Source organism: Myxocyprinus asiaticus, chromosome 24 (assembly GCF_019703515.2).
Source record: "Myxocyprinus asiaticus isolate MX2 ecotype Aquarium Trade chromosome 24, UBuf_Myxa_2, whole genome shotgun sequence".
NCBI classification, from domain to species: Eukaryota; Metazoa; Chordata; class Actinopteri; order Cypriniformes; family Catostomidae; genus Myxocyprinus; species Myxocyprinus asiaticus.
The window spans coordinates 20,570,138-20,593,116 of NC_059367.1; the positions used below are offsets into that span (position 1 = coordinate 20,570,138).

The window sequence follows — 22,979 nt, forward strand, 5'->3', positions numbered from 1 at the left end:
ACCGAGACCGCCAGAATAGTGGGTCTCAGTCCGCTTCCAAACAAACTCTGGTGCGGTTCGATTGATATATGAACGCAACCTGAACCAAAGACATCTAAACGGACCAAAAACAGGAAGTAATTTGCCAAATACTGACCTCATAGGAGCTATGTTGCCCATTACAGTTCGGTACAGGTGTCGGAACCGCCGTCAGCCATCCTCGCAGCATAACTTCATTTGTGTGTGCAACGGAGGAATTCCTGGTGCTGTTTTGACTCCTTTACACATTTTATTAGCTCTTCGTTTGTTCTCAGCTGGTAAAAATACCACCATATATACATAAATAAATATAACGAGCGCATTTCGCCCAGCAGCCAGCATTGTTTTGGATGATCAGCAAGTTCGGTCAAAAAATATACATCATAAAAGCTGTCCAATCAGGTTGTGAATTTTTCCTGATGCCTTTGGTTTTGTATCGTTAGGTTCGGTGTTAAAAATGCCAGTGTGAACGCTAAGCGAACAAGGACTAAATGTATCATTTTCTTTTTTTGGTCCGGACCAAGAGAACCGAACTACAAGTGTGAACACACCCTAAGACTTCACAGGAAGATGGCCATGACACCATCAGTATAAGGCACGTATTGACTGCAATGCCCCTAGGCAAGAGTACACATGAAACTCCACTAATTCTATTTCTTGGGATAACAGAGCCATGTGCCAAAGCTAAGTTAAATACAGGGCTGTGTACTATTCCTTCTTGTGTCTTAAGTCAGAATCTCACTGGTCTGAATTACACACTGAATCCCTTCTGTGGCAGCTACTCTTTATGACTGAGTGCATGGAAAAATACATCTTGGAGACACATGATACACGTTTGTTACACTTTTTGGAGGGGCTTTTTTCCATTTTTATTTAAAGGATGGGCAAGAGGGGACAGAACATTTTATTACTGGGTGGGGTAGTATACCTGGTTACTATAACAAATTAGAGTAGCTGGTCTATTTTGGCTTGTGTGGAGTTTGTTGTGGCAGAGTTATAGGCCAATGGCTTGAGTTTTCAGTCTCAGAGGCTAATAGTATTTTGAGAGAGTGGAAGAGTCTTTGTGACAGCATAAAGATTTAATATATTTGGAACAATCCCACATTAAGAGCAAATCAAAATCAGGTGAGAAGTATAGGGATGGATTGGGATTAAGAATTTTATTATTTGCATTAAGCTATACACTAATGCACTAGTTCAAAGATTCTTTTATATGTGCAAGTAAATAATTGATCAGCAATATCATGGACTCACAAACTTGAGGAAGACATGTCCGAGAGAGTGGTGTGCCTGAGGTTCAGGCTGCAGACTGGAATCCAGAGTGGAGAGAAAATCACAATGAACCTTCAAAATGGACTCGATGTTGGAAAACAAGATCTGTGAGAGAGGAAGAGAAGAAATTAAAGAAAATCACCCAAACGTAATGCTCCTTTTTTCCTCTGGTTCAAATCTAGTAGGTTGTGATCCAAAAATGGGTCATGGGTCTCTTCTGATTGCGGTCAGCAGGGAAAAACCAATGCTAAATGCAAGTAAAAAATGCTAAACTAATCATAAGTTGAGTTAAAAGTGCAAAATAAGTATTCCTTTTAAAAGGGAGAAGAAAATCTTAATCTTTTGTTGTTGACATCAAAAGCTCAATCCAATAAAAAACTACAGTATACTGCTGCAAATTAATCTGCTATTTGGTATTGTGGCTAATACTAATACTGGATGAAAAAGCAAAGGCAGTTGAGAATCAATGCTCTAGATGAAAGATTTGTTCTCTACAAATGGATTTTCTAAATAAAAAAATCAAACATTTTACCTTGACCTGCTCTGGTGTCAGACATTGTTGATTTTCTGAAGTCTGTTTAATTCTCTGGAGAAAAGCCTGTTGATTTACACAAAAGAGAGAGAGTAGTGGTTAGTGTTTACAGATGGAATCACTGTGGTCTAAAAGAAAGGGAACGTGCACTTAACTCATTCTTACTATCACACTTGTGTTCATTTTTTGAAGATGTAACACAATTTTCTGCATATTTACACCCTCTCTCTGGTTGTAACTCCCACCTAAACCATTCTGATTCTGTGAGAAACGCATACAAGAATCTCAAAAGTATCAGAGAGCATGTCAAGCTACATGTACTGTCTACCGGTTTAGCAAGCAGCAACTCCAGAGAGACAAACAGAGAAGTGTCATAGTCAAGTTGTCAGAAGCTTTCAGAGGGATTTTAACAGCACAAGAAAGCTTTATCCTGCTGTGGATACAGACTATGTGCCGACAATGAAAGGCTGGGGGCCCCACTAAACAAACACATACATGAACAAGATAATAACCAAGAATATAACAACAAACCAGCAACACAACATCTAAAGTAACAATTTATATCAACATGAAAGACTCAAGCTTGATTTTAAACATCAATCCAATCTTTTGTTTTAGGGTCCTTTCACACTTTGTTCAACAACTTGGACTAAACACGAGTTCGTTTCATCCCCCTCCCCCTGTGCTCGCTGGTCATATTATTTGGGTCTGAACCACGGTCCGATTACGTCATCAACATGAGTACAAGTGGCAGCTGTTTATCACTGTAACTATGTAACAACTTGAGAAGACGTCACTGTGTTAAGTAACGTATTAAAGTTTTTCTCTTTGGATTTACTATGAAAACTTTGGATTTACTAACGACACTTGTTTGTCTTCCATGGATGCATTGAATGTGCAATGATGTTAAGAATGTTAGCGTTTGTCTGCTGCGAGCCCGCAGATGCGTTGCAAGGGATGTGAAAAATGTGAGCTGCTCTCTGATGGTGATTTATTTGAACACAATCAGGTATGAGAAATGTATATACCACAATAATTGCGATTGGGAGCCTGCAAAGACACAAATCATACATCATCACAAGCATTTTACTTCCATGATTTGGTACGATTGCATCCATATCAGCAGCGAACCGTAACCCAACCACCTTTTAAGGCAGACTCGTGTGTGTGGTTCATGGGTACACATCTCCGTTCGGTAAACAGCGTTCACATCATCCAAACGAACTGACCATTGATGTCATTCGAACCCGGGTGCACACCAAAAGTGCTTGTGTGAAAGCAACTTTTGTGTCAAAAGCTCTGATTTGTCTCAACAAAACCATTATGCATTCAATGCTCTTTTGGAACCCACTGTCTGTACAAAAATCTAAATATCATTCCTGAGCATTCACAGACAGAGAAATAAGATAAAATGAGAAGCAGTTGAGAGAGAGAGAGAGAGAGAATATTTTTAGCATTTGCATTGCTTCATAAGTGTCTCCTCCGGAGAAAGACAGTCTGAGAAACACTCACTGACTGTTTCGATTTCTGGCTCTGTAAAACAATTCTCATCAGCAGAGGCAGTGGCAATGAGCCGATCTGCTAATAGTGATTGTGACTCACTCCACCCCAGTGTCTGTAAAAATTACCTGTCACTCTGGCTATTGTTTCTGACGGTCTCCCACAGCAACACGACAAGGCCAGCTAAGTCTTTTTGAGAGCATTTTCACCTTTATCACGGCTGTTGTATTGTTCATTCCATAGTTTTCTTTGTTCTAATTATAAGCATGTATAGGTGATTCTGTGCGTCAGTGTATGGCAAACTGTTTCAGAAGCTCAAATAGCAGAAAATCTCTACCATTTTGCGATTTAATGTAATTACTTTTAATACTTAAGTAAAAACATCTTAGTCCTTAAAGGACAAGGCCTGGATCCCATTAAAATGAAAATTATGTTATAATTTACTCTAGTTCATTTCATTCTAATCCTGTATTACTTTGTTTTATGCAGAATGAAAAAGGAGATGTTTTAATCATTATCTTAGTCCATCTTTTCAATAAATTTGTGTGGATAGTGCCTCACTGTAAAGCTTAAAAAAGTACTATAAAAGTAGCTCATGCGATTTATGCATCATATTCCAAGTCTTGTGAAGACATACAATAGGTCTTGGGGAGAAACAATCCAAGAATCTAGTCATTTTTTAGTGGAAATATTGACATTCATTCTGCATTAATAAGTGCATGTGAGAAGTTGGTTCACAATGGCATACAGGTTCACATGAGAACTTGCGTTGTTTTTAGCGCTACATTTTAACCTAAAAAGTAGTTCATGGACATGTTATGCATCAACTACCAATTTCTCAATAATCCTTCCCTCATGGATTTTAAAAGCATTCAGGACATTAAAAATGGGCCATCTCTCCTCTTTTCCATTTACCACAATGACAGAACAAAACGTTTGTTAATGCCAACCACTCACCATCCCATGGCATCCTCCTTATCCCCCTCTCTTAATGACAGACTAACTCTCAGTCACACTTCAGTATCTCTGGAAGCCATTTACCACAGCAGCTTATGCTCCTCTAAGATTGTTTGTTTGTAGAGACTGTCAAACGCATTTAGCTGTAAACTTCAGTAACATCATGTGAAATCACATGCTCGCACTCACACTGGGTTTAAAGTATAGCTGAAGTATAAGCCAAGAAAAGTTTGATTTCCCCAAAAAGTGTAAACACTGTGGCTCCATGCCACTACCAAAACATTGCTCGGTTTGTTTGAGCATCCCGACCAGCACGACACAACAACATTGGCACAACTAATGGTGTGAGTTTGGGGCAGCACTTTCCATTTCTTCGATCAAAGGAAGATGACATTTGGCCACACTAATGGTGAAGAAATCACATCAGCTTTAAAACACTGCATGCTCTTAGTAAATATGAATTCTGATAAAAGGGTGGTGGCGCATGTTTTGGCACTGTGAAGTAAACGCATATCAGAGCTCCCAGAAGGGGCCTGAACACAAGCTTGTAACTGATACCCAGTGTAATATGGGTGATCATAGTGGCTGTGTTGTTTGCTACTGTCCTGCAGACATTAAAAGGGGACCGACCCTCAGGCGTGGGCTAATTAAATCTTTCATATGGCACATCCAAATGTATCCATAAAAACGGTTATTCATGTGTGACGCAGCCTGAGGGGCTGGTGGGGTTAGAGGCAGGATGTGGAGCAGGGGCATGAAGGGCAAAAGGGGTCTTTGGATAACACAGAGGGAGTTTGGTTCTCTGAAATATTGCTCCAAAAGCATCCCTTCCTGAAATACTGTTCATTCTGTTTGTTTATGCTTTGTGTATTTTTTTTTCTATTTATACTTCATGTTTTCTTTTTTTATAAATAAACATGACTTGACTGTTGAAAAAGTATGAATCACGTAAATAAACAAACTATAACATCTAGGCGATATTGTGCTTCCATGGCAACTGTTACTGTTCCTCTGGGCAACAGTGAGTGTGAAGTCAGCAGCAGACGATGACAGGTGCGACCAGGGGCAAGTGTACAAAATGAAAAATGAATTCATTCATCCTGATTCAAAGACGCAATAGGCACTGAACTAATGACGTCAACCTGCAATTTTTTGGGGAATTGCAATTCAGTCATCAGACGAGTCTGTGATTCATTTCATCTCAATAAAAAAAGTCTGGAACAGATCTAAATGAGAGGACTGATTTCCTGCCCAAATTGATTTTTCACGTGTATGTGGGCTTCAAATATCACGTGTTCATTTGACATGTACTTTTCAGAGAAAAGAATTATGAAAGTCAGAATTTGTCTAATTTTTTACATTTTCTGATAAAAAATGCTAGGGTGTTGCTATGCGGTTGTCGTTCTGAGTAGTTGCTTGTTGGTTGGTAGGGTGTTGCTTACTTGTTAAATTCAAAAGAGCTCACCTGTCATATTCTGGTCCCTAGATATGGCTTTGGTCCATCCTTCAGTGTAAGTCTAAGGTATTTTATGCCTGTTTTATCGTCTGCCAGGTAGAAAACGTAAGTCTGATCGCTTAGAAAGGGTATAGCACATCTCTCCTTAGAGTAGCAAAAATGTTGCAGAATGAATTACGCACTGATGTTTAATATCTTAGCAATCACCACTAAATAACGGCTATTTTTAAAACACTCCTGATGAGGCTCAGATATTTGAAGACTGTGATTGTGGCCGCTCTGTCCAGCTGGTAAGAGAGACAGGGGAATAGAGTTACACACAGTAGAATAGCCACAGGCTATTCGATCTAGATGAGCATGAATGTGTCCATATGTCCCCACAAAGGAAACAAGCTGTTAACTGACTCTTTTTTCCCCCCTCAATGAAATGCTTTGCCAGGAAGCAGACGTTATAATTTTGCCACCTGCAACACAGGGTGACCTTAACCAAACACTACGATTAATTCAATGACAGGAGAGAGACCTTGGCCTCTTGCATTTCAGGAAGGAAAAGGCAGAACAAATCTTTTCCATAACAAAAAGGCTGCTGTTTCCCACACAATACATAAACACTGTTCACTGTTTAGATGGGTTTCCTTTAAATTAGTGCATTATCAAACAATGATTGTCATTATTGAGATGGGGGGGAATAATGATTCGGAAGCTTGCACTGCCTTTCACCCTTGTATTGGGGATGGACTGCTGCCAATTCACTTACCCCATGGAAACAGTGTACACACACAGAGCACTTATGCACTGATACTGTAGCCCCTCCCCAAAGTATTTGTACATGTTTACCCACTTAAACGACACTTAAAATGCAATAATTGCATTAGATAATTTTTTTTAATCAAGTGGCATCTGCAAACAAATTATGACCTTGACCTTTTCTTAGAACTAACTGTACTTTTCCTAGTCAATCTTTTTTGCAATCACTTTTAAGCAACTGGTGCCAAGTTCACACAGGTGTCCAAGTAGAGCAACCCCAGGTGTAGTTCATCACATTAATAACTATGGAAATGATCCAGAAAATACTCAATTAGTTTTAACTTTGAACAATATATCTAATATCTTTGTTTAAAATAAATGCCACTTGGTTTGAGATTTTGTTATATAATGCAAAAACCTTCATACAGTACATTGTGGTTTAAGTGTCTCAATGGCAATTCCATTGCCACTGTAAATGGAGGTTTTAAAATATATCTGAGAAATAACTATAGCCATATCCTATAATGCCTACTGTAGTATACATTTCCCAGTATACATAAGTACATAGAAAGTACTTTGGAAAGCAGGCGTCTGGATGGAATATAAATGTTAAGCATATGCACTTGTGGTAAATAATGGCATCGTTACAGACCCTGTAGCCAAGGCAATGTCTTTTACAGGCTTGTGTTGACTTCCTAGGAATGATGTTGACATTAAAGGAATATTCAGAGTTAAATACAAATTAAACTCTTTCAACAGCATCTTAGACTTCCATTGTAAGTGCATTACTGTCAACATGTTTTTGTTAGATTAAACAAACTAAGGAACAAGTTGAAATTATTTTCTGTGTTAATTGGTTCTGTGATAAAACTTGAAGACATTCATATGAAGTGTAAACACTGGTGCATAGCAACATTGCCGTGAGTTTGGGGTGGAACTGGGTGTTTATTTGACCATTGGCAGGCGGGTTGAGTGTTTGGGATACCCGTTTAAAAACACCCGTCATTTAGGATTATCACACCTTTTGATGAAATAATTTCCATTAGTTTTCCAGTCATTCGAGATTAATGGATAAAGAATTTTACAAATCATTTTATAGAAATTCCACTCACAACTAGGGATACTTGAGTACTCAAACGCGACAGCAATTATTGATCATGAAAACGTTGATCGATAGTCATGCGTGATGTGACTTTTGACTAAATTCAAAATTCAGTGACAACTACCTGACAACTAAACACAAACATGTCAAAGGGGGGGGCTTGTTTTTAATTTGAACATCAATTACATTGCGATTTTGAGTAGTTACTTGATTGTCAACAGAGACATCTCATAGCAACCATACTGATAAACGATGCTGCAATGCTAGTGTTTGTTCTACATGTAAATCAAAAGAGTATTTTGTTACATTTGGCAAAACTGGCAAAACTATGTTTTGAAAACCTGTCTCTGCAAACATTTGCTAAACACATTTTATTATCATTTTATGTAAGCACTTTTACACATTAGTGAATATTATTTAATAAGGGTGATTATTTATCATTTAATCTGTAAATCTCCCTGGGTGCCGACATGTTTGCATGACATCACACACTTGCATCTCGCCAAAATGGGAAGATTTCCGCATTAATTTCTAAGTTAGAAGTCCGACATGTCATTCCATTGCACTTTTCCCAGTAGAAAGGAGGAAATTCAGACTCTCCAAGTTGAATGGAATGCATCATGAATCACACAGAACAAAAACACAGGGCACCATGAATTCATTCTAAGGGGGAGAGATTGAATCTTCTCCCGGCTGATGCACACTCAGGCGCGGAGGAGAATTTATAGTACAAATTTACTTAAAATGTATGTATTTCTCACCCACACCTATCAGATTGCTTCTGAAGACACTGATTTAACCACTGGAGTCATATGGATTCTTTTATGCTGGCCTATGAGATTTTAGGAGCTTGAAATTTTGGCACCCATCCACTTGCATTGTATGGACCTACAGAGCTGAAATATTCTTCTAAATCTCTTCACTTGTGTTCTGCTGAAGAAAAAAAGCCATACACATCAGGGATGGCATAAGGGTAAGTAAATGATGAGAGAATTTTAATTTTTGGGTGAACTATTCCTTTAAAAAACAAGTTTTTTTCCTTGTAATTCAGTGAATGTCACTTAGAGGTATTTTTAAAAGATTATTTTTTTTCCTCTTTATGTTAGTAAGCACATTTAATACAAACTTTATGTTGAGGCATAAGCTGAATAAACGGTTAAGAGCTAATGATTCATTGTTGCAATAACCGCCCAAATAGTCTAATAATTGTTCTAATAATCATAAGATTAGTCAATTATCAAAATAATTGTTAGTTGCAGCCCTAAAAACAGCCTTTAATAATGAATAGGCAAGACACTGGAACAACGACAAGCAATGCAACAACCAAAGATGTATGTCTGACATATACTGTATATACACAATATGTACATTTGTATATATGTCAATATCCCCCCCACAGCTTCATTTTCTTTTCCTCCCCTTATTCTCCCCAATTTGGAATGCCAAAATCCCAATGTGCTCCAAGTCCTCGAGGTGGCGTAGTGATTCGCCTCAATCTGGGTGGAGAAGGACGAATCTCAGTTGCCTCCACATCCGAGACAAGTCACATGACTTGAGCACATTACCACGGAGACGTATCGCTCACGCTATTCTCCGCGGCATCCACGCACAACTCACCATGCACCCCACAGTGAGCAAAAACCACACATTATAGCAACCACGAGGAGGTTACCCCATGTGACTCTACCCTCCCTTGCAACCGGGCCAATTTGGTTGCTTAGGAGACATGGCTGGAGTCACTCAGCATGCCCTGGATTCGAACTCACGACTCCAGGAGTGGTAGTCAGCGTCAATACTCGCTGAGCTCCAGCCGCACCTGGGCAGATCTTTCCAGTCTGATCATCAGTATCGGAGCTGAGATGAGGACATGAGTGAGAACAATTAACTTCCGTCCAACTCATCTATATGTCCTCAAGTGCATTAAGAGCCCTTTCGGTCACACTAGCTCACTCTTGGAGGGGTCAGACCTTCCATTGAAAAACTATGGGCAACTCTAATGACCTTCTCTATGGCCTCTCACACAGAATAGGGAGTCTTTCATTATCATGCAAAGATACACACCACTCCAACCCTCTCTGATAAACAAACACCACTGTAACTCAATTAGCAGATATTAGCAATGCCAATGTGTTGCCTTTTGCAAGTATAGACAAATGAACATTTATTACACTGGCTATGTTGGTAATAGCATACTACCTTTGCTATAGTATGTATAATGTGCACAGTATGCAAAATGTCTTTATGCATTAAATAACCAGATGACTTACTGCATGGAATTCTGCATCCCACAATGCAATGTGCTTGACTTTCTTTTCTTGACTCGTTTTATTGAGTGCCTCATGTCAGACTTTTTACACAAAATGGGATTTAAAATGCAAAAGTTTTATTTCCAAGATGACAAGTGGACACCACACTTTATTAAACATACAACATAATGAGGTCATGTGATAAATGTAGTGAAGTCATGTGACTGTTTCAATACTACTTTTTAAAATGTTTTAAATAAATTAAATTAAAAAAAAAAAACAGTAGGCAGTATACAGTTTGTACTGTGCATTATTCAGTAAGCACTGCATCAGTATTCCATTACAAACGTTGCAAATTTCTAGATAGATCACAGGATAATAAACAGAAATACACTGCAACACTGTTTAGGATTCTTACGAAAGATTTGCTTTTTTGAATTTTCTCTGGTTGGCATACTGAGTACAATAAAAATCTTCCTCACAAATGTCTTCTTTTTTAAGAATGAATGCCTCCAAAATCAGATAAATAAATGAACTGAGATGAAACTTTTAAGGGAGGAAATAAAGTTGAGTTCTCTTTACAGAAAACAAAAAGAGGAAGGATATGACTCCGGATGGGAAACAGTGTGGTGTGAAAAGGCTTCATGTGGTCAGTGCTTGTCAACTCACAGAATCAGGCCACATGCATGTATGTGCACTGCTACAATAGAGAAACAAGTTGATGCAAAGCGGATGAATCTGGGTTCTGATCAATTTAGAAGGTGTCTCTCAGCTTTGCAAATTCATTCCACATACTGAGGCTAGAAAGCTTGGAAGACTTTTATCTTTCAGGTAATAGTGTTTTTTCACAATTCTTGGAGTGAGGGCAGTTTAGGTAATATATATATATATATATATACACACACAGTTGTGCTCGAACGTTTGCATACCCTTGGAGAATTGGTAATATATGTACCATTTTTAAAGAAAACATGAATGAGCAGGCAAAACACATTCCTTTTATTTCTTATGGGATTCATATTCAACTGTAGGTTATAACAGAATGGCACAATCATAAAACAAAACATGGCAACAAAGAAAAAAAATGAAATGACCCCTGTTCAAAAGTCTGCATACCCTTAGTTCTTAATACTGTGTATTGCCCCCTTTAGCATCAATGACAACGTGTAGTCTTTTGTAATAGTTGTCTATGAGGCCCCAAATTCTTGCAGGTGGTATAGCTGCCCATTCGTCTTGGCAAAATGCCTCCAGGTCATGCAAAGTCTTTGGTCGTCTTGCATGAACCGCACGTTTGAGATCTCCCCAGAGTGGCTTGATGATATTAAGGTCAGGAGACTGTGATGGCCACTCTAGAACCTTCACCTTTTTCTACTGTAACCACTGGAGGGTCAACTTGGTCTTGTGCTTAGGGGCACTGTCGTGCTGAAAATTCCAAGAGCGTCCCATGCGCAGATTTCGCACAGAAGAATGCAAATTGTCTGCCAGTATTTTCTGATATCATACTGCATTCATCTTGCCATCAATTTTCACAAGATTCCCTGTGCCTTTAGAGCTCACACACCCCCAAAACATCAGTGAGCCACCACCATGCTTCACAGTGGGGATGGTATTCTTTTCACTATAGGCCTTGTTGACCCCTCTCCAAACATAGCGCTTATGGTTGTGACCATAAAGCTCTATTTTAGTCTCGTCACTCCAAATTACAGTGTGCCAGAAGCTGAGAGGCATGTCAAGGTGTTGTCATTTGTGGCATTGGCGCAATAAAGGCTTCTTTCTGGCAACTCGACCATGCAGCTCATTTTTGTTCAAGTATAGTCATATTGTGCTCTTTGAAACAACCATGCCGTCTTTTTCCAGAGCAGCCTGTATTTCTCCTGAAGTTACCAGTAGGTTTTTCTTTGTATCCCGAACAATTCTTCTGGCAGTTGTGGCTGAAAACTTTCTTGGTCTACCTGACCTTGGCTTGGTATCAAGAGATCCCCGAATTTTCCACTTCTTAATAAGTGACTGAACAGTACTGACTGGCATTTTCAAGGCTTTGGATATCTTTTTATATCCTTTTCCATCTTTATAAATTCCATTACCTTGTTACACAGGTCTTTTGACAGTTCTTTTCTGCTGCCCATGGCTCAGTATCTAGCCTGCCCAGTGCATCCACATGAGAGCTAACAAACTCATTGACTATTTATACACAGACACTAATTGCAATTTAAAAAGCCACAGGTGTGGGAAATTAACCTTTATTTGCCATTTAAACCTGTGTGTGTCATCATGTGTGTCTGTAACAAGGCCAAACATTCAAGGGTATGTATACTTTTGATCAGGGCCATTTGGGTGATTTCTGTTATCATTATGATTTAAAAAGGGGCCAAACAACTATGTGACAATAAATAGCTTCATATGATCACTATCCTTAAATAAAAGACAGTTTTTTTTGCATGATCAGTCATATTTTCTAAATCAATGCCAAAATTTCACAATTTCTGCCAGGGTATGCAAACTGTATATATATTTTATTTTTTTCAGACTCCATTTTTTTCACATTTTGTTATGTTGCAGCCTTATGCTAAAATGTTATAAATTATTTTAGATTTAACATCAATCTACGCTCCATACCCCATAATGACAAAGCAAAAAACAGATTTTTGATAACTTTGCAAATTTATTAAAAAGACAAAACTGAATATCACATATAAGTATTCAGACCCTTTGCTATGACACTTGAAATTTAGCTCAGGTGCATCCCATTTCTCTGGATCATCTTTGAGATGTTTCTACACTTTGACCTGTGGCAGATTCAATTGATTGGACATAAGGTCTCACAGCTGAAAATGCATATCAGAGAAAAAAACCAATCCATGAGGTCAAAAGGAGCTATCTGCAGAGCTCAGAGACAGGATAGTGTCGAGGCACAGATCTGGGGAAGACTACAAATAAATTTCAGCTGCATTGAAGGTTCCCGAGAGCACAGTGGCCTCCATAATTCTTAAATGGAAGAAGTTTGGAACAACCAGGACTCTTCCTAGAGCTGGCTGCCTGGCCAAACTGAGCAATCAGTGGAGAAGGGCCTTGGTAAGAGAGGTGGCCAAGAACCCGATGGTCACACTGGTTGAGCTCCAGAGATCAGGTGTGGAGATGGGAGAAATTTGTAGAAGGACAACCATCACTTCAACACCCCACTGATCTGGGCTTTATGGAAGAGTGGCCAGACGGAAGCCTCTCCTCAGTTCAAGACACATAAAAAAAAAAGCACATAAAGGACTCTCCGACTATGAGAAACAAGATTTTCTCATCTGATGAAACGAAGATTGAACTGTTTGGCCTCAATTCCAAGCATCATGTCTGGAGGAAACCAGGCACCACTCCCAACGGTTAAGCATGGTGGTGGTAGCATCATGCTGTGGGGGTGTTTTTCAGCGGCAGGGACTGGGGGTACTGGTCAGAGTTGAAAGAAAGCTGAATGCAGCAAAATACAGAGATATCCTTAATGAAAACCTTGTCCAGAGTGCTCAGGACCTCAGACTGGGCTGAAGGTTCACCTTCCAAAAGGACAATGACCCTTAGCACACAGCCAAGACAATGCAAAATTGGCTTAGGGACAACTCTGTGAATGTCCTTGAGTGGCCCAACCAGATCCCAGACTTGAACCCAATCGAACATCTCTGGAGAGACCTGAAAACTGCTGTCCACTGACAGTCCCCATCCAACCTGACAGAGCTTGAAAGGACCTGCAGAGAAGAATGGCAGAAAATCCCCAAATCCAGGTGTGCAAAGCTTTGTCGCATCATACCCAAAAAGACTTGAGGCTGTAATCATGTGTGTTTTAACAATTCTTGGAGTGAGGGTAGTATATATATATATATATATATATATATATATATATAATATTCTATTCTGAGATGCAAGTTGTTGCTGTTTTGGTGGCACAAGGGGGACATACACAATATTAGGCAGGTGGTTTTATATATATATATATATATATATATATATACACACATACACACACACACACACACACACAGTACTGTAAAAAAAAGATTAGAATAGAAGAACAGGGAGCCCTGCAACAGATGTCATGGCCCCCACAAAGCCCCCCACTGAACATCGTGTCAGTCTGAGATTACATAAAGAGACAGAAGCAATTGAGACAGCCTAAATAAATAAAAATAAAAATGGATAAATAAATCTTTATGGAAATAAACTAGAACTGTTGCAAAGCTTGGAACATCCTATCTGCCAACAACCAAGAAAAACTGTGTCCAGGTGTACCTAGGAGAAATTGGTGCTGTTTTAAAGGCAAAGGTGGTCACACCGAATACTGATTTAGCTTTTTTATGTTTACTAGACTTTGTATGACATTAAGTGATAAATGAAAACTATTTATGGCATTATTTTGAAGACATCCTTACTATTATGCAAAATTTTTCACAAGTGCCTAAAACTTTTGCATATATGAATATATTATATTTATTTATATACTTTTGCATATATATATATATATTTATTAGGGCTGTCAATTTAACGCATTAATTCAGTGCGATTAATTATATAAAAAAAATAACGCAAGAAATCATGTCCCCGGACCGTGATAAGGAATATTCCTTCCATCTGAGCAAATCAAACTTGAAGTACCACAGTTTTCTCCAGTGGCAGTAAGCGAAACTTCAGCTGTTTGGGCAACGTGGTTATACAGAGAACAAACCACTCACCAACAGCAGACAAAACAAGATGAGATCACATTCTTGTGTTCAAACACAGCTTGATGGAGCGCAAATACGAATGCAGGGATCTCAAGACGTGTTTTACTAAGCTTCAAACTATGTTTAACTTGACATAGCGACCTAAAAACGGTACGTTTATGACGCAATGCAAACGAGACGCTCGAAAAGCGTCTGACGCAGGTGCATTGATGCATCCTTAGAAAATCCCTCATAATAAATATCTCGGACTGATTGACCAATTCAATTTCAAAATGAATTGTGTGAACTGTAGGCCAATGATTGGCAGATGACATAAGTTCAATAATATGGATATAAACAAAATATTGCATACTAAAGCCACTTTTTGAATTGTCTTTTTGGTAACACTTTACAATAGAGTTCAATTCGTTAATATTAGTTAATGCATTAGGTATCATGAACAAACAGTTAACAATATATTGTTTACAACATTTATTAATCTTTATTAATATTAGTTAATAAAAATACAATTGTTGATTGTAAGTTCATAATGCATATACTAATGTTAATAAACAACTTTTGATTTGAGAAATGTATATGTTGAAATTACCATTAACTAAGACTAATAAAAGCTGTAAAAGTATTGCGCATTGTTAGTTCATGTTAACTAATGTTATTAACTAATGTTAACTAATGGAACCTTATTGTAAAGTGTTACCGTCTTTTTTAATGCCTTACTCGTGTGCCACAATGATTGATTGAAATTGATGACTTGGACCAAATAATAAAGCAAAGCAGCCAATAAGTGCCCAACATAGATGGGAACTCCTTCAGTACTGTTTAAAAAGCATCCCAGGGTGATACCTCAAGAAGTTGGTTGAGAAAATTTCAAGAGTACATGTCTGCAAATTCTAGGCAAAGGGTGACTACTTTGAAGATGCTAAAATATAACACAGTTTTGATTTATTTTGGATTTTGTTTAGTCACAACATAATTCCCATAGTTCCATTTATGTTATTCCATAGTTTTGATGACTTTTATTCTAAAATGTGAAAAAAAAAAAATTATAATAAAGAATGAGTGTGTTTCAAAACTTTTGACCGGTAGTGTATATACACACCGATCAGCCACAACATTAAAACCACCTGCCTAACATCGTGTAGGTCCCCCTAGTGCCGCCAAAACAGCTCTGACCTGTCGAGGCATGGACTCCACAAGACCTCTGAAGGTGTCCTGTGGTATCTGGCACCAAGACATTAGCAGCAGATTCTTTAAGTCCTGGAAGTTGCGAGGTGGGGCCTCCATGGTTCAGACTTGTTGGTCCAGCATATCCCATAGATCCTTAATAAGATTGAGATCTGGGGAAATTGGAGGAAGTCAACACACTTTGGCATGTTCCTCAAACCATTCCTGAACAATTTTTGCAGTGTGAAGGGGTGCATTATCCTGCTGAAAGAGGCCACTGCCATTAGGGAATACCATTGCCATGATAGGGTGTACCTGGTCTGCAACAATCTTTAGGTTGGTGGTACGTTTCAAAGTAACATCCACATGAATGCCAGCACCCACGGTTTCCCAGCAGAACACTGCACAGAGCATCACGCTGCCTCCGCCAGCCTGCCTTCTTCCCGTGGTGCATCCTGCTGCTATCTCTTCCCCCCGGTAATCGACGCACACACAACCGGCCGTCCACATGATCTAAAAGAAAACATGATTCATCAGACCAGGCCACCTTCTTCCATTGCTCCATGGTCCAGTTCTGATGCTCACGTGCCCATTGTAGGTGCTTTCAGCGGTGGACAGGGGTCAGCATGGGCACTCTGACTAGACTGCGGCTACACAGCCCCATACGCAGCAAGTTGCGGTGCACTGTGTGTTCTGACACCTTTCTATCATGGCCAGCATTATGTTTTTCAGCAATTCGTGCTACAGCATCTCTTCTGTGGGATCGGACCAGACGGACTAGCCTTTGCTCCCCATGTGCATCAATGAGCCTTGAGCGCCCATGACCCTGTTGCTGGTTCACCGGTTGTCCTTCCTTGGTCCACTTTTGGTAGGTACTAACCACTGCATTCTGGGAACACCCCACAAGAACAGCCGTTTTGGAGATGCTCTGACCCAGTCGTCTAGCCATCACAATTTTTCCCTTGTCAAAGTTGCTTAGATCCTTTCGCTTACCCATTTTTCCTGCTTCCAAAACATGAAATTCAAGAACTGACTGTTCACTTGCTGCCTAATACAGGTGCATCTCAATAAATTAGAATGTCGTGGAAAAGTTCATTTATTTCAGTAATTCAACTCAAATTGTGAAACTCGTGTATTAAATAAATTCAATGCACACAGACTGAAGTAGTTTAAGTCTTTGGTTCTTTTAATTGTGATGATTTTGGCTCACATTTAACAAAAAACCACCAATTCACTATCTCAAAAAATTAGAATATGGTGACATGCCAATCAGCTAATCAACTCAAAACACCTGCAAATGTTTCCTGAGCCTTCAAAATGGTCTCTCAGTTTGGTTCACTAGGCTACACAATCATGGGGAAGACTGCTGATCTGACAGTTGTCCAGAAGACAATCATTGACACCCTTCACAAGGAGGGTAAGCCTCAAACATTCATTGCCAAAGAAGCTGGCTGTTCACAGAGTGCTGTATCCAAGCATGTTAACAGAGAGTTGAGTGGAAGGAAAAAATGTGGAAGAAAAAGATGCACAACCAACCAAGAGAACCTCAACCTTATGATTGTCAAGCAAAATCGATTCAAGAATTTGGGTGAACTTCACAAGGAATGGACTGAGGCTGGGGTCAAGGCATCAAGAGCCACCACACACAGACACTACAGTTGTTGTATTCCTCTTGTTAAGCCACTCCTGAACCACAGACAACGTCAGAGGCGTCTTACCTGGGCTAAGGAGAAGAAGAACTGGACTGTTGCCCAGTGGTCCAAAGTCCTCTTTTCAGATGAGAGCAAGTTTTGTATTTCATTTGGAAACCAAGGTCCTAGAGTCTGGAGGAAGGGTGGAGAAGCTCATAGCCCAAGTTGCTTGAAGTCCAGTGTTAAGTTTCCACAGTCTGTGATGATTTGGGGTGCAATGTCATCTGCTGGTGTTGGTCCATTGTGTTGTTTGAAAACCAAAGTCACTGCACTCGTTTACCAAGAAATTTTGGAGCACTTCATGCTTCCTTCTGCTGACCAGCTTTTTAAAGATGCTGATTTCATTTTCCAGCAGGATTTGGCACCTGCCCACACTGCCAAAAGCACCAAAAGTTGGTTAAATGACCATGGTGTTGGTGTGCTTGACTGGCCAGCAAACTCACCAGACCTGAACCCCATAGAGAATCTATGGGGTATTGTCAAGAGGAAAATGAGAAACAAGAGACCAAAAAATGCAGATGAGCTGAAGGCCACTGTCAAAGAAACCTGGGCTTCCATACCACCTCAGCAGTGCCACAAACTGATCACCTCCATGCCACGCTGAATTGAGGCAGTAATTAAAGCAAAAGGAGCCCCTACCAAGTATTGAGTACATATACAGTAAATGAACATACTTTCCAGAAGGCCAACAATTCACTAAAAATGTTTTTTTTATTGGTCTTATGATGTATTCAAATTTTTTGAGACAGTGAATTGGTGGGTTTTTGTTAAATGTGAGCCAAAATCATCACAATTATAAGAACCAAAGACTTAAACTACTTCAGTCTGTGTGCATTGAATTTATTTAATACACGAGTTTCACAATTTGAGTTGAATTACTGAAATAAATGAACTTTTCCACGACATTCTAATTTATTGAGATGCACCTGTATATCCCACCCCTTGGCATGTGCCATTGTAATGAGATAATAAATGTTATTCACTTCATCTGTCAGTGGTTTTAATGTTGTGGCTGATCAGTACATCTACAGCCATATACTTCTCTCACAATATCCCTTTTTTTGAGCATCTCACCATGAGCTCTGTGTATTTAAAACTACGTGTCAAGTTAAAAATAGTGAAACTTTTAAACACACAGCTCGAGACCCTTGTGTTCCATTTTATTTTTTGCATTCCATCTAGCTGTTTCATAATGAAAGACTGCATCTATATAAATGTCCCCTGAGAAACGCATCCATCTGTGGCCAGGTGAACCCGAAACCAGTCAAACGGGTATCCTCAAGACTGATAAGTCAACTACTCTTTAGTAAATTTTAAAAATACCTAATTGTGCAGACCCCTAATTATACAATGTGTTTAGAAAGAAATTTGACCAACATGCTTCCACATCTCACAATGCTGGAAATCCAACCCACCAGCCGGGCTGAATTGCGGCATGACAGAAGGTCAGACATGGGCAACACGCCTTTTGTTTGATGTGAAGCAGTCAGGCAAAGATGGTCAGACAGTGAGGTGGACCAAACCAGACTGGCCATATGCTGCCATGGTCTTCAACCTCTCCCAACAGGACAGAGGGTCAAGAGCCTGCTGCCACCACTTCTGCCACCAGCAGACATCAAGACTAGCACTGTTCTGGTTGACCTAGTAGCACCAGGTATTGGTGCTGAAGTCAGTATTGTGGACAATAAGCACCAATTTTTACAGGGATATAATTAAAAATAATCTCAGGTAATTTACCTGTAAAAATTTTGTTTTAAATAATCAAAAACACCCCTCGCGCACCTGGGTGGTCACGTAGGACACAGTCAATACTATGGAAAAAATAGAAAAAGTCCCTCACACTGTTTTGCAATCTACAAAACTTGGGACTTTTCTCCATTTTTCCATATACATTGTAAATAAATTATGGTAACTCTTATAATTTCCACATTCTGTTCTGAGTGCTATGCCAAAAGCAAATGTAAGCAAACTGTGAAGAAATCGATTAGACAGTGACACAAAGGGTACTCAAGACACTAAGCCATTTTATTGCTAGAATATTCTTATTATGCATCACTGAAATCCTGTTTTAACCACATCCATCGAATAAAACAAGTGAAGTCTTTCACACAGGGCAAATAAAGTGCTGCTCGACTGAAATAAGGGACAAGAGCATATTGCAAAACCCTGAGTTGTGAAACTGGGTAAACTCAGCAATTTCTTAAAAAGTGAGCACGCAAAACCATCGACTAAAACTAGGGGACAAAAGACAAGGTTTTTTTAGCTGTTCAATTCTAAACAAATTTATTTGGCAGAAGAAACAATAGCATGTTAACAGAAGCTCTTATACTGTAATGTAAAGCATTTAGATGGCCTAAGAACATGTATACTGTAATGCTTGAAAATGGTAATCAGTGACTCCATTTAAAGCAAGAACAAGTGAGATTCCAATCAAAAGTCAGAAAGAGTGGTATGGGACAACCTAAATTGCTTAACACCATGAAGAATGCAACAGGCGACAAAAAAGCAGAAATGCAAAAACAACTATAGGCACACTTCTAAACCATTACTTAGTGGCACGTGATCCCTGCAAACTGGATGGAGAAACAGAAGTGAGAAAAACTTTGCAGCTTCTTAATGATTTCTTTTTTGATATTAACATTTTATTGATTCACATAACAGGATTGAAGAAACGGAACATACACACACAGAATCAAATTATATCAAATTATTTTTACAAACTACAAACATCCAGTGGTCTAACACAAAATGAATTTATACACACATACAAAAAAAAAAAAAAAAAAAAAATTTTTAAAACAGACAACAGGAAACACTTATGAATAGATAAAAAAATAATAATAATAATAATCATACATTTAAAACTACAAATCTCTCTCCACTGCCCCTCCACCAGAACCCTCCAAAAAGGCCAAATAGTTGCCCCATTTTTTATTAAACACATCCATGCTACCTAGCCTTCTATACGACATTCCCTCAAATGCCGCCACCCTGCCCATCTCTGTGTGCCACTCTCGAAACAAGGGCGCTCCAGCCGACCTCTATCCCCTAAGAATAATTTGTCTGCCAATCATAACACTGGCTAGGATAAACAAAATTATGTATTTATCCCCTATATTAATGACCACCCCATCGCCTAAAATACAGAGTATGGGGCAAAATGAAATTTGAGTTCCCAATACGTCACACATAAAACTCTGAACCCTCAACCAAAATTCTTGGATCTTAACACACCATCAAAAAACATGGGTGTGTCTTTCAGACCAAGCCTATACAATCTAGAGGTGGTCCAATAGAATCCATGTAAAATCTTAAATTGCACAAGGCACACCCTTGCATCTCTAGATGTAGACTTTACATTTTTAGAATCTTAGCCCACACTCCCTCCTCCAATACCAAGTTTAAATCTTTCTCCCATAATCTTTTGAGAGAAGTTGAAGCTCCGTCCCCCAGACTCTGAATTAACAGAGTAATACACTGATGCCTCATGACTTTTTCCAAAGGCAGTAATCACCATTCTCAGAGTGTCTGCCGCTTTAGGGGGGTGTGTGCTACTTCCAAAAACAGCACAGAAGAGGTGGCGCAGTTGTAAATATCTAAAGAATTGAGATCTGGGAATCTCAAAATGTTGAACCATATTTTCAAAGGATCTCAACACTCCACTCACATATAGGTCACTGAGCGTATTAACCTCCCTCACAATCCACTCTGACCAGCAGAAAGGGGACTTAATAATACCTAATTTTGGGTTCAGCCATATGCTCAAGGCAACATTTAAATAAATGTCTGAATTAAACATTCTGGACACTTATGTCCATACCATCTGAATGATTTCTTAAATGGCTCCTCTTATAAAAAAAAAAAAAAAAAAAAAAAAAGTAACATTTCTATCCTTCAATCTAAATGGAGGAAATCTGCCTTTTAGAAAAGTAAATATTTCCTTATAATCTGTCCAGTAACTTTTTATTTAGGTTGTCGTTTAGTGAGACCACAATATGATCTTGCATAACTAAAGCCAAACAATTCTAGAACATTTTGTCACAACTTTATTTAATTGTGTTCTATCCTTCTTAATTTGTAAAATGCAAGTTTACTCAATCCTTTTGAGTTGGGACTACATAAATACTTTTGTGGTGTTAAAGTAGCATTGAAACCGTTCGATTTCCATTTCCCAGCATGCGTTGCATGGGTCTCGTTAGGGAGAGTAAATGTTAAAATTGAGTGTTATTTTGTGTGTTTTGTGCAAGATGAATATAAAGGGTGATACCTATTAGTGTTTAATGTTTTGTTATGTTGAAAACATATTTCAAACACGTGGAACCACTGTCCACGTCTGAATCAAGTTCAGCCAAAGAGCTATTTTTGGAGTGTATGATCAAGTAGTTTACACTAAAAGCTAGCATCATAGTGAAAGGTATGTGTTGCACTACTACCAAGGCACTGAGATAAGGTGTCCTTCAGGGTGTGATTACAGTATATTGACACAACAAACAAGAATGTTTCATATTTACACACCTAATCACATTAACAATAATATATTATCTACAGTAATGTACATATTGCATTCCCTGGATGTTAGAAAAGATTTCTGATGAATTAATATCTCAGTATAGACCTCAAAGTTTCGAATTTTACAAAATATGGAGTGTACTGTCCACAGACTGTCAGAAAACTGAATGCTTTTATTCTGCGTTCAAACTGAAAGTAGGCAACAGACATTTCTGCAGACACAGAGGTTTGCCAACAGTCAAAATGCTTCAAAGTCACTTTCATTCAGCAGGAATTCTACAGGAACAGCAATGAAGGGACGTTTTAAAATACACAACAATGCAAGGAACTATGTATTCTAAAAAACTAGGTCAATTAACAAAAATACAATTAAATGCACATTTCCAAAAGTTTGAAGTGTCATATCCAAACTCATCTGAATATTCATGATTCATCAGTCATGAAACTGTTCAATAACTCACTAACAGCAGTCTCATCAGCAAGATCTCGCGCTCTTCGCTTTCAAATTACATACATCACTTAAAGCGTGATTGCGTCACTCAAGGCCACCTAGAAGGCCTGGACTGGGACATATCCTAAAGACCACACCCACCAAGAACAAATCAATCTGATTGGCTGAAGAATCTGACAATCTGACATCTGACATGACTTTGCTTTTAAGCACTGAGGGATTCATTCTGATTGGATAAACGTAATTTTTTTGCTATTCATTTGTAGATGAATTAGGAGTGGAAAGCGATTGAAAATACACAGGCAAAAAGGTGAATGAGAATGAAAGGATGAAAAAATATTCATTTATTAGGCATGTTACGCCAGCAGAGAAGGCTTTGCTGGCCCTGAGAAATCGCTACTGAGTGTCACCAAACAGATTTGCAAAAATAATGGACAGGATTTGAGACAGGATATAATTAAACTATAGGATGTTCACTCTCCCTTTGTCCAGGACATCCTCAAACTGTAAACCATCAGTCCTTTCTTCACTTAAATGCCTCAACACATGTTAGCAAGGGCAGTATCCTGCCCAAAGTTGGTTTTCCCGCTTTAAACAAGCATTGCTGTTTACTTGCTGATACTTCAGCATTCAA

The 22,979-nt window shown here is 38.8% G+C and overlaps 1 protein-coding gene across 1 annotated transcript in view; it reads right to left on the reverse strand.

Annotated features, from left to right (window-relative positions):
- The window catches only part of LOC127414752 (phosphatidylinositol 3,4,5-trisphosphate-dependent Rac exchanger 1 protein-like), a 125,296-nt gene that overhangs the window by 81,759 nt on the left and 20,558 nt on the right, over positions 1-22,979 (reverse strand). The window contains exons 2-3 of the mRNA XM_051652992.1: positions 1,823-1,888; positions 1,273-1,395 (exon numbers count right to left, since the gene is read on the reverse strand). Of these exons, the coding sequence (XP_051508952.1) occupies positions 1,273-1,395; positions 1,823-1,888 (189 nt within the window). The remainder of the gene's footprint in view (positions 1-1,272; positions 1,396-1,822; positions 1,889-22,979) is intronic.